Consider the following 12,741-nt stretch of genomic DNA (forward strand, 5'->3'; position numbering starts at 1 on the left):
TCCTGTTTGTGCCACTGCAGACTGTCATGTGGGTAAAATCCATCTTTTCGTGAATGATTTCTTAAGACTTGTGTGAATAAATCAGAACTCCGAATGTATAGCTTAGCTATATTATTTGTTTGTCTTAAATGACTTGAGAGGTCAACTGACACCATAACGCACAAATTTGGCCCATTTCAGCTAATCCAAAAGGTTTTAATAACTGATATTGTTTTTGCACTTTAGGTTATGTGTACGTGTGGTCATCAGATATTTGAAACAGCTTTTAGTATGACCACCACTTGTATTAAATCTCATTAGATAAATGAATGAATAATTTGGTTTCGCTCAAAATGGTCACTTGGCACTTCATTAAATGACAAACTAACTGTTACACAACACTTCAATGTTATTTTTGTGTGGGGCGATGCTGCAACAGACCTGTTGTCAAATAGTAAGGCCAGGTAAGGCTGCTCGCCTCCTTCCCTGTGGACTATATTAGAAATGCTGGAGCTTGAAAAATAAAAGTACTCTGATGGGGGAGGGTTTTTGGGCCCTGATGAGAAGCATATGCTGTCTGCCTGTGTGTAATTACCCCAATCACCCTCCCCAGCCTGCCCTCTCCACCATCCACCAGAAAACAAAAAAAAACTCTAAGCCCCCCAGTATAACCAGCATGAGGTGGTTGGTGATGGTGGGAGGAGGGAATGTTCTGGTGGTTTGCCTTAAACTCACACACATTTTGTGTCGGTTAATGTGGGCGACCCTCGAGGACCTTGTAACGGTTCAGGATAGCAAAGAAGCTGCGGCGGCTGACAAAGATGTGCTTGCTTGTCAGACCTTTATTGGCGCTCACGAGCAGCACGGTGCTACTGTTGAGAAAATAAATGTGATTGGTGGAGTAGCGTCATCAGCTTGACGCACCTCTGCAAGATACGATCGAGCTGAAGAAAAGGTTTTGCGTATGCAAAAATGTGCAAACAAACAAATGTGGAAGCTGAACAACAGCTAATGATTGCGTGTGGCAGACAGACAAATTAATGTTTCAGTAGGAGCAGGCTGTTGTGTGTAACAATGACTGCGGTTACTGTGACGAGGAGGAGGTTTCGCTTGGTAAAATGAGAGGCGACAGGGGAGGAACCGAACTTTTCTGCGTGTGAACATTTGTGAAAAGCCAGAATCGTAATCTTTCGAGCTTCGTATAATCTGGCGGCTGACTTGGAGCTCGTCACAAGAAGGAGTCATGCCCTTGTGGCTGTGGGCTCGATGGAAGCGCGGGACCCGGTCATGTTACAGATTTAGAACACTGGGTCTTCAGCCATGATTGTGAGACCAAAGGTCATTCCAGTGGGAACCAATTCTGCAGTGTCTTAAGCCACGAATAAAGGTTGTTCCAGTGGGAACTCTTCTAAACAAACCTGACGAAACTGAAGACCGTGACTAGTGAAACAGCCCAGATGTGAGGCAGGTGGACATTTGACAGACATGAATCAGGCCTCCTCATCTCCTCGGGGATCGTTGGCGGGAGGCACTAACATGTAAAAAAAGGAGTGAGGAACAAAGACGTTGCAAACGCAGTATAGAAATGAAATTTGGGCTTTGGCGATGATGTCCCGCCATGACGTGTTGGCTAAAAATAGTCTTCTGCTGTTATTTCTTACATCTTACCAAGACATTATGGATGAATCTGTTTGGTGAAGGCCCCTTTCTGTTCCATCACGATTCTTTAATCATCGCATAAAATAGGCATGCTTGGCGAATTTTTCAAGGAACCCTGTAAAATACCATTCGGAGGAATAACAACAGTCATTCCTAAAGAGTTAAATATGTTGAAGCTGCAAAAAGGTAAAAAAAAAAAACTTTCCCCAAAACTTTGGTCCAGAATATATCTCAGTTGGGTCTATCTTTGTATTCTTGCAGATATCGGTCCAGTGTACATCACCACTGACCCTAAAAAGTTCCAGCAGGATCTTCAAGAGCTGTTTGTTCAGGTGGGAACAGAAGACATGCAGCGATTATTGCACCGCTAATATACCACAATATTATCTCGGGCTTTATGTGGACTGTGTCGGAATCGGGTCAGTATAATGCAATGCAAATAATAGTTTGATCCCTGAAGAGTTGAAGCTGGGTAACTCAGGAATTTCAATTTCAAGGAAGAATCTTCTGTAATTTGTAGTTTGGATAGAAACTCAGAACTGCTACGTTAGCCGCCTTTTATCTCCTGGCCAGACAAAACTATGTATAAGTCGAAACTTTCGAAACAATGATTCATCTTTTTAAATTTGTATCGAATACACCTGACTTGATGTTGTATAGAAGAAGTCGGAATAAGTCACGTGGTCCAGTTGTATGTGCGGAAACAGATTCTTGTGGCTGTAACTGACGCAGGGCGGTGGTGACTGCCCCGAGATGAGCGTCGGAGCCATTAAGAAAGCCTTGGAGGTTTCGCTTCCTGGATCCTTCATTTATGTCTTCACCGACGCGAGAGCAAAAGACTACCGGCTGAAAAGAGATGTTCTACAGCTGGTGCAACTCCGTCAGTCTCAGGTAAACATTAACGACCTTAGGAAATCACCTGTTCTCTATCTCAAAGTTTAGTTCGTGTTATCGTATTATCAACAAGGTACAAAATTGGATTTAGTGTGTGAGCTTCTGGGCACAGGAAACGCGTTCAGAGAACGTGTACAGTATCTAAATCATGAATGGTTGCACAGACAATTGATATTTCCAAACAACATTTCTTTTGCCTGTGACTATCATCATACAAACAAACCTCACAGATTGTTTTAGTAGTGAAACAACATCTCATAATTCAAAATTCAAAATAATCCTCACTAATCAAATTACAATGATCCAAAGTTCAGTGCTTTTCAATGAGCGGAGAGATTTCTTTCACGGAATTGACCGCCATTTTGACTTTGTGACTTTATCTCGGAATTGTCCGTAAGGTATTCAAAGTCATGAGAGAAAAATCAGGTGAACAAGAATGTGGTAAAAATGAAAAAGAAAGAAACAAACAAACAAATGGCTGTGTACTTTATCCAAGGAAAAGGAAAACTGACACAGAAAGATAGTGACAAGAGAGTTTGTACTTTTGGCAAGAAACTGACTGACTACCAAACTTCCCATCGTACCTAATTCGCTGGACACGACTTCTCGTTATTAGCATTGGCAAAAGTTGATACCACTGGTTTACTATTTCTAGAACCAGCCTGGGTTTTAAGTATGATGACTACGGTTGGCAACTTTCTCATCCCGAAATAAGGGACGGGTGCACGGCACGGTGAGCATGATGTGTGAAATCAGTGTAAAATGTGACCGTTGGCCACCCTAATGATGACTCGATACCGTATCGGTGGCATAAACCTCTGCAGACGGCTGAGAGGTCAAGCACATTTGGCATTACTGACTCATACCATTTGAGAATACAGAGATTGAAATGGAAGTATAGTATGCTAACATTAGCTTGCTTTAGCCTAATGACGCTGGCACATCACGAGTCGCAGACCTTTGAAGTCTGAATGACAAAAGACGTCAGCGTGGCAGCGAGGCAAATGAAAAAAGGTGTCAAAATGCCAACATGGACAAAAATCTCTTTTGTCTTGTTGCCAGGTGGTATTTGTGCTGACTGGGGACTGCGGCGACCGCTCTCAGCCGGGCTACAAGGTCTACGAGGAGATTGCCGCCACGTCGTCAGGGCAGATCTTTCACCTGGACAAGCAGCAGGTTAACGAGGTGACAGCCCGACACTTCAACGTTTGTCCATTTATAGAAGGGACAGTCAACATCATTGTGTCTTCAGGAGCAGAAATGTCTCATCCCTGTAAATATTTTTCGTCACTGGTATCCTGTCGGAATGTCCACACGGCACACGGCTGGGCAGCGCAGAACACGAGCCAACCGCTCTGTGTTCTGGCGGCCTACTGAACCCATGACCTCAAACGCGTATGCGTGCGTGTAGGTCTGTTTTCCGTCAAGTTGTGCTTGCATGTTACAAAACGTACAGGCATGTGTGGGACAACGTCATTCTCACTCCGTAACCCTGACAAAAGATGCGTTCCTTTGCGCTGTTGTCTTTATATTGTAGGAAGCAGGACACTCAATTCAATTGCGTTATCACACCTCAACTCCACATGACTTTTGCCGGAACTCGCATCTGGACGTGCTTCATTTCCATGAACACATTTGTGAACTTGATCACAGGTGTTGGCTAGTGTGCGATTAGCCAGTTAATGCAAATGGTTTAAGCCTCTAAAACGAGTTATGGTAACACATCCAACCTCAACCCTCAACAGCATTTTAATAAGGTGTGCCCAAATGAAATATTATGTATGTGGTCTCAGTCTATGGTCTCTATGGAGGGAGCGTGTATAGCAAACAATCTTATATTCCTCTCTAATCCCAGGATATGATTCGTCATGGTATTTCTGAATCCAACAGCTGCCCGATGAGGCTTGTGTTGGCTCATCACACGACAGCTCATTGCCAGCATGAATGTTTTTGCATTCTTTACGGTACTACAATTTGACGAACTTGCTGCATAATCCATTACAATACTGTCCAGATAGGATCATAATATGGGACACTTCAAAATAATGACATTGTTGATCATTGGTAGCCTTGAGCACAAGTTTGAAATGAAAACCGTGGTTTTAAAACACAATATAATTATTATTTTTTATTTATTTTTTTAACATTAGGGATTCAAGCATCTCTCATGGTTATTTGCAATAAAATTAAGCCACGGTAATATTTATCCTCAGGTGATCTTTCTGAGTGCGCAAAACGCAAAGACCACCTCACTGAAAAACAGGTGGACTCACATAAAAGGTATTGACAGGTGTTTTGCAGCTCAATTTGTAGTCTCAGTGGTTCATCTGGGATTTATTTGCTCTAATTTTGATTGATTTGAAGTAGGACAGCTTCTTGCAAATGCACTTGAGTCGTTTGAAGACCTTTGCAAGTGCAAAACCGACCCGTTCCAAACAAAGGGTCTCCAAGTCAAGCTGTAGAGGTTGTACACGTGCACCTTGAAATGGCAGCTCAGAATAGCTTAACTCATTCAAACCCAAAAACTTATAAATATGTTTTTTCAATACTTTGTCCTGCCCTCCCAAAAGCATAGTCATAATTTTTTTTTTTATACTAGAGCAGACAGAAGGCTTTGATACAACCTCTGACATGACGAGGTCGCTTAAAGCAATGGTAGTTATTACAAAAAAAGTATAAGAGAGTATAAGAGATCAGCCAGGGCCATGTTGCAACAAACTCTTTTTTTTCCCAGTGTTTTCAACAGGTTTGTGACTAATGATGATACTATATTCTAATGCTAATTTCTGCCAAATGGAAATATATACAAATATCCTTTTTTTCAGAATGTTTGTATAGCAGTAGAACAGAATATTCTGTGGAGCTTGCAAAATCAGTCAAAATCCAGTGAAAATGGCTGGGAGTAAATGAGCTAGCTAGGGTCAGGTCATGTACACAGTCAATAGAGTCCATCCATCCATCCATTTTCCACACAAGGGTCGTGGGGAGTGCTGGAGCCTATCTCAGCTGGCTTTGGGGTGTAGGCGGGGGACACCCTGGACTGGTTGCCAGCCAATCGCAGGGCACACAGAGACGAACAATCGTCCACACTCACAAGCACACAATTCGGAGCGCCCAATGAACCTGCCATGCATGTCTTTGGAATGTGGGAGGAGACCGGAGTACCCGGAGAAGACCCACGCGGGCACGGGGAGAACATGCAAACTCCGCCCAGGGAGGGCGTAGCCTGGACTCGAACCCGAGTCCACAGTACTGGGAGGCGGACGTGCTAACCAGTCAATAGAGTCCCAACAGTTCATTTAGCCCATCCGTCATGCTTCTATGTACAGCAAATGGAGTCTTTACAAACTTGTTCAAGTGAGACACCTTGGATGATGTTTCAAAGGACTTTTGATCCTCCGCATTCCCAGCAGCTGAAACGGGGCGTAGCCGCACATTGCTCAGCATGCTTCAGATGAGCACTGTTGCGTGGACAGTCGGTGCTCCCATGTCTGCCCTCCACTTGTTTTCATCCGTGACGTGAGGGCAGGCTAACACGCACTCCTCTCGCGCTCTTTGGTGGGAGGCAATGGACGCCATTCAGGGCCAGATGTAGGTCGCCTCACCTCTTAGCAGTTTCCTGCTCTGCAGGTGATGACTGCACATGTGGCAGACATTACAGCTGTTTCCAGTTGTAAAACGTCGAGAGGAACCAGCCGCTGTCAGCACGAGGGAGACCTCATAGACATAATCGCGTAGGCTTGATGATTATGTTATCAAAGGTTTGCTTGTTTTCGATTTTCGATAAATGTCTAAAAATGTGTTGCGTTTGGCTCCTCGTCAAAAGGCTTGCTGCAGGTTTTCCTTTCCTTACAGATGCATTCACAACCGCACAAGGTCAAAACAAATACGAACAGCAGTTGCTGTTTAAGCATTTGGAAGGGGGAGGATAGTGGCTCCATTGTTGCCACCGCAATGAGACTGTGAAGTGTTTTCGTGTTTTTTTTTTTTTTTTTTGCTTCTGCTTTCATTTATCATACAAAAAAAACTAGTAAAGCACCTGTTTAAACTGTAATTCTATAGTATAAGATGTTTTTCTGGGGAGCTACAGATTGGGGTGGTTATAGGCTGTCGTGATGACTGTTTTTGCAATTTGAATGTAATTGAGCCATCGCAGACGTTTTCGACCTTTTTGAATCAATTTGGAACAAATTAGAAATAACTCGTTCAGCAGACAAGTAGGAAATGCCTGTCTTGAAGTGATTAAGTCAGTAAATAAGGTTGGTTTTGTGAAACGCTTGCACCACTACTTTTTATGCTGATGTACGGACGGATGCCGTGATTCACCAAAGCTGTGATGCGGGAGACACTCTTGGGAATACAGACTTGAAAGTGATGAAATTTGAGGTTATCAGTTTGATAGCTGAGCTCTTTAAAGGGATTACGCCACAGTATTTTAAGCCCTTCCAAAACTCAACTATAGGCGGCATATCATGATTAAATCTTACCTTTGACAACATAGCGATGTAATTTTTATGAAATATTAGGCGTTTGGCTGGTTATTTTTGTAACGCGGAAGTAAAACGCCCGGTTCAGTAAAATCCTGCCTCTCCCCATGTGATTGCCGCGCCCCCGGAGAGCCGACTGCAGTCTGCTGTTGGAACTCCTCTGAACGCAAGCTATCAATTCTTCAATAAATATTTGAAACAAAACGCCTCCGTGCCGCAAGAAATCGTAGTGGAGGAGGAGAGGGAAGAAGAGAGCAGGAAGAAGGAGTCAAAAAACAAATTAACCCAAGCCGGTTCCGAACCAAGGACTTGCTGCTTACACAAGAAGCACACTAACCACTATACTATTCATTCCCAAGCCAATATAGCCACAACAGTGCAAACGTTTTACTTGTAGTTTACACAAGTGTCAGTCGGATTTCAAGGCGGCCAATTGGCATTGCAAATGTCAAGGATAATCGATTGCTTTGAATTCATTTGGACAGAATGTTTACTGATAAAGGCTACTTTTGTCACTATCCAATGGAGGTCTCACAGGAAGTGGGCGTGCCTTTAGTCCGCAGAGGCGGTGCAGGGGGTGGGTCAGCACCTTATGACATCAAAGGATGGCAACAGCTTGTTTTCTCAGGTTGGGAGGTGCTTGGAGAGCAGAATGACCTAGAATTACTCATAGAGGGACGAATGGAGGAAAACACCACTTTTGGTGAGGAAATAGCATTTTAACATGGCGAAAAGCTCCGAAAAGTTGATTTTTCATGTTGCTGTCCCTTTAAAAAACAAACAAACATCCGAGGCATACAATTGTGATGATGAAGAAGAAAAGTCCAAAGATATATGGCAGACGGCTGCTTGAGCGAGGGCATAGACTCACGGAAAGGTCACAATCACATCCTTCCTGCCTTTATCCTATTTCGAGGAGAACCTTCACAGATAAAGTTTGACAGACCCCAGCATAAAATGTCATCTTCTTACTGTGCTTTTGTCTGCTTGCTAGGTTCTGAAGTGGGTCGAGGAGACTGTTCAGGCCATGAAAGTCCATCTACTGTCCTCAAACCATGACAGTGCCCAGGAGAACCTGTGGGAAGTGCCCTTTGACCCCAGCCTCCGTGAGGTCACTGTGTCACTTAGTGGTCCTGCTCCACAAATTGAGCTCAAAGATCCACTTGGTATACAACATAACAGTTCCGAGTCAATATCGACAGATTTCAAACAGCTAAATTTGGATTCTCGACTCTCTCCAGGTCATGTGGTCGGTGTTGAACAGGGTCTTAAAGAGCTTCTGAGCATTCCCAACTCTGCTCGTGTTGTTAACCTGAAGTTTCCCAGGCCTGGAACATGGAACCTAAAGGTACTACTAGCGTTGGAGCTCTCGAGGACAGTCTTGGTCTGGAGACCACTTTTTAAGGGTCTCAGTCTCTTGGACAGGGTGGACTCAGGACTTATGATGATTTTTTTGTTGTTATCTCGTTGTCTTGGTCATGTCCCGGTCTCAATACTCTGTAGTCTCCATGTCTTGGTCTCCTTTAGTGTGGTCTTGACCACAACACTAGGTACTAGGTTTGCTTTGATCCTAAAGGTGAGCTGCGGTGGTCGTCATACCCTGAGAGTCACGGGAGTCAGCAATCTGGACTTTCGGGCTGGCTTTTCAAGTGTGCCCGTTCTCGAGTTCAACCACACTAGGGAGAGGCCAATCAAAGGTTCTGCTCGTGTTTCTGTGAGCTATTCATCTGCCAAAGACCACTCAGGCAAATGACTGTTGGCTGGATTTGTGTACTTTTCAGGACTGCCAGCGTATATTTTGCTCAAATGCACCGGCCTGAAACCTCCAGGTCAGCTGAGTCATGTCGAGCTAATATCCGGCTCGGGACGTTCCCTGCGCACCATCCAGGTGCCTATGCCCTCTGACCTTGGCCAACAAGGGCTGTGGAGTGTCCCAGAGATTCGCACCCCTTCCCAGAGTTTCTTCATCAAGGCAACGGGCAGAGACGAGGAGGGCTATCGCTTTCAGCGACTGTCGAGTGTCTCGTATAGCAACATCGTTCCAGGTAAGACTCGTATTCCAACCTTCAGTTGTCTGCTTTGCTACGCTGCAAAGGTTCTCACTCCTCATCAGTCTTTCTTGTGGCCTTTAACCTTTGATTGTGTAGCTCCCCCAGCTGTGAACATGCCCGATGTGGTGAAGGGCATCTACATGCTGCCCGTTGTGATTCACTGTTCGGTGGAAAGCGACCTACCGTACAGGCTAAGATTGACCAGAAGTGGAAGGACGCTGGGGGCGGAGAAGTTCTTCCAGTAACATTTCTTTTATAACTTTCTGAGAATTTGTTAAATTCTCACTTTAGAACTTTCTGCACTTCTAATAAGATAATATATCTTGCACATATATTATTGGCAGGCTTGGAATTGGTTATCATAATTAGCTCATATGTCACAGAGAGCGAGATCATACATTGTACGCTCACTTGTCTTGATCGTGTATCGAGCTCAATGCTCTGGTTTGAATTACCCGAGATTTATTTCCAGTGTAAGATTCTAACTGTTTGTGACGTGAAATAAGATCTGGTTGCTACTGTCGTGCTCAGTCGCTGAACCACATTTTTTTTTTGCGTCAGGAAATCTGCCTCTGCGTCGTGGGAGATTGAACATACTTCAGCAAAGGATGAGGGCTTCTACGAATGCATCGCGCAGAGCAGCGCTGGACAAGGACACGCCTTAACCCAGCTGACCGTTCGAGGTACTGGACAACGCTTACATGAAAGCAACTACGGAAGACTGACTTTATTTGGGTTTAAGATGAAGCTGAGCGTAGCAACCTTCATGGCTGCTGACTAAGTGAACAAGTGTCTGTATGAAAACTGTGGAGGAACAAGACAAACATCCGCTGATGTTTCGAATTGACATGTAGCCTGCTCAATGACTCAATGGATGCAGGTCAATAATACTTCAGCAATTTTTAATATGGAGAAAAGGAAAAAGAAAGCAGCATTTAAGAATTTAATCCAGGATTTGTAAAAAAAAAAAAATTCCAATAGACTACATGGAGTCCTCGAGCTACGTCGTACGTCGCCTACGTCGTTTCGACTTTCGTTTCCTCCATAGTACCTTCTTTTTCGTTAATTTCCAACAATAATCACGCCATTTCAAAGTTATTTCAAGTTATGTTGTCGATCGAGCAGGTCGGCTTGCCATCAAGTGCGTCACATTTCCTTGTCTGCTGTCCGTCAGAAATGACTGAAATATTGTCTTCTGGGTTTTCTTTTTCTTTCTTTCTTTCTTCCTTCCTTCCTTCTCGTTCTTTCGTTCTTTCTTTCTTGTTCTTTCTCTCTTTGTAGGACAATGCATGTTAGGAGGCGGCTCCTCCTCAGTGTGTAACTCAGCCTTTCCTCCCCCTCTAGTTAATCGAGATTAATAAGGAGCACAAAAAGTTCATTGGAGGCAATTACCTTCAAAGAGATGGCATTTGATGTAACTCTTTATGCAGCCAATCATATTGTGCCCTGCTTCGACGTCCGCAAGCATGCTGAAGTCAAGATCCATACATTTTTTAAAATGTCTTGTTCCAAGCTAATATTTTGGTCCTGTCTGTTCTAAAACAGAGCCTCCGCCTGCGCTCAAGCCAGCAGTCAATGTGACTTCCTTGGTGGGAGGTGTGGCCGTGCTGTCCTGTTCCGTCGAGGGCTCCATGCGTTACAACTTGACGTGGCATCGAGCGGGTCGCGCCATCCGAGCTCGTTCGGGGAGGCTGAGGCTGCTGTCCGACTCGTCGGTGCAGATCAGCGGCGTGCAAATTCGGGACGCCGGCGATTACCACTGCGTGGCTTCAAATGCCCACGGAGACGCCAGAATCGCCGTCTGGCTGTTTGTCCCAGGTACGCTGTGATCACACTCCAATCTGTTGAAATGCTTAACATGCCGGGCCTCCTGGTTCCTGTCGGGACGCAGTCATCTGGTTTCCATTACAGGTTGAGCCATCCTACATTCGGATTTAGCCACAACCTTGTCAGAAAATGTTTCTCATGATGCACGTTAAAAATGTGCGGTTTCTGTTGCGGCATGGCTTCTGACTTTACTGTTTTGCTTGTGAAATATGAAATGACAGTGTTAACAACTAAGGCCACGAGTAACTGTCAGCGTTCTTTGACTCTGCAGAGGCACCTTCTGTGGCGCTTCACCCCCAGAGCCAGGTCTTTTCCCGAGGGGACGAAATCCGCCTCGTCTGCTCCGCATCCGGCTCTCCCCCTCCTCTGCTCTCCTGGAGCCATGGAAACGCGCTCCTTGCTAATCGGCCAAGGTAAGAGGACTCTCAACCCACTCAACACCTCCGGCGCACAGGACTCATTACATTCCACTCCAGCTACAAGAGAGATTGCCACATCCTGTTTGAATCATTGTTCTGTTAGAAAGATTGTTTTGCCAGGCAAAAATAGATGACTTGACGCACAAGAGAAACAAAAATGCTCTGCGCAAATGTTGTTGTTTTTCTGTCCATCTGCGCGTGTGATCAGTGTTAGACAGCGCTGTGAATTCTGCCAATGACCTGATGTAGGTTGAGGCTACACCAGAAAGGAGTTTTGACCATAACGGGGGCTATCCCGGAGGATGCTGGCAACTACACGTGTCTGGCAAGCAATGTGGCCGGGACTGCCTCACAGTCTGTCTTACTTACGTATGCAGGTATCAAAGTATCTTCTGTCTTCCTTCTGTTGCTCAGAACACATTCAAAGGATTCTTTTAATAATCCTCAAGTAAAGCTTTGTAGTAGCTCTGGCCACATTCTTTCTCACATCAAATGATAATTATTTGTATTTATTTTTTACCCAGATTTACTGTGTTAAATTTCCTTTCCGATTCACCAAGAAACCACAAGATTGACTTGTCAATATTGTTTCTAAAAATTAGGGCTGGGTTTTAAAAATCTAATAATTGATATTGAATCGATTTTCCTTTTCGAGCCTGATATGGATTCATAAAACCTGAATCAATTATTTTATATATATATATCTCATTTTCCCATAAAGTCATATGAAAATCGAATTTTAAAAGCCATTTTTTTGTGTTTTACTGTTTTATTGAAATTTACTGTTCACATGAATTTAAAGGTATTTTCTTGCAGCTTACTGAAACTGATTGTTTAATGCTATTTTGAATGTCAGCGCTATGCTAATAGGTTTTATCAGTGATTTTCAGTGTGGTACGCATACCACTGGTTCGGTCGGGATAGAACGAGCTGGGCCGATTATCGGCACTGATATTCGGCCTTTTCACCAATATTAGCATTGGTGCTTTACAAAAAATAAAGTGACAGCCAATAAGAGATGAATTAAAACCGTGTTAACGTCAGGAACACAGCTACTATGGGGGCCCCGTGTTCTTTTTTTTTTTTTTTTTTTTTTGTCAATTACAACATTTTTTTTTATTTAACCTTATTGTATAATACTTTTTTAATTGAATCATTAATTACATTCATTTCATATTCTTTGAAAATGTTTTAGAACTACTGTTTGAGTGGAATGCAAACTGCATAATTTTAGTGTTTTGCATTCTGTAGAGTAATAAATAATATGAATAATTTTTTTTGAATGAACAGTTAGGACTACTATACTTCAGTATTTTAATATTGGTCATGATTGTGGTACTTGGAGAGCTCTTTTTTCTTTTTTTTCTTTGTTTGTTTGTTTGAGAAGCGCAGTATGACATCATTGAAGCACGTTTTTGATTTCCA

At 43.6% G+C, this 12,741-nt stretch overlaps 1 protein-coding gene across 1 annotated transcript in view; it reads left to right on the forward strand.

Moving 5' to 3' along the window:
- The window catches only part of hmcn2 (hemicentin 2), a 49,329-nt gene that overhangs the window by 401 nt on the left and 36,187 nt on the right, over positions 1–12,741 (forward strand). The window contains exons 2-13 of the mRNA XM_077521432.1: positions 1,900–1,970; positions 2,371–2,529; positions 3,595–3,717; positions 8,014–8,185; positions 8,261–8,367; positions 8,596–8,716; positions 8,801–9,064; positions 9,167–9,311; positions 9,632–9,753; positions 10,616–10,888; positions 11,169–11,310; positions 11,566–11,693. Coding sequence (XP_077377558.1) covers positions 1,900–1,970; positions 2,371–2,529; positions 3,595–3,717; positions 8,014–8,185; positions 8,261–8,367; positions 8,596–8,716; positions 8,801–9,064; positions 9,167–9,311; positions 9,632–9,753; positions 10,616–10,888; positions 11,169–11,310; positions 11,566–11,693 — 1,827 coding nt within the window. The remainder of the gene's footprint in view (positions 1–1,899; positions 1,971–2,370; positions 2,530–3,594; positions 3,718–8,013; positions 8,186–8,260; positions 8,368–8,595; positions 8,717–8,800; positions 9,065–9,166; positions 9,312–9,631; positions 9,754–10,615; positions 10,889–11,168; positions 11,311–11,565; positions 11,694–12,741) is intronic.

This window comes from Festucalex cinctus, chromosome 5 (genome assembly GCF_051991245.1).
Source record: "Festucalex cinctus isolate MCC-2025b chromosome 5, RoL_Fcin_1.0, whole genome shotgun sequence".
NCBI lineage: Eukaryota > Metazoa > Chordata > Actinopteri > Syngnathiformes > Syngnathidae > Festucalex > Festucalex cinctus.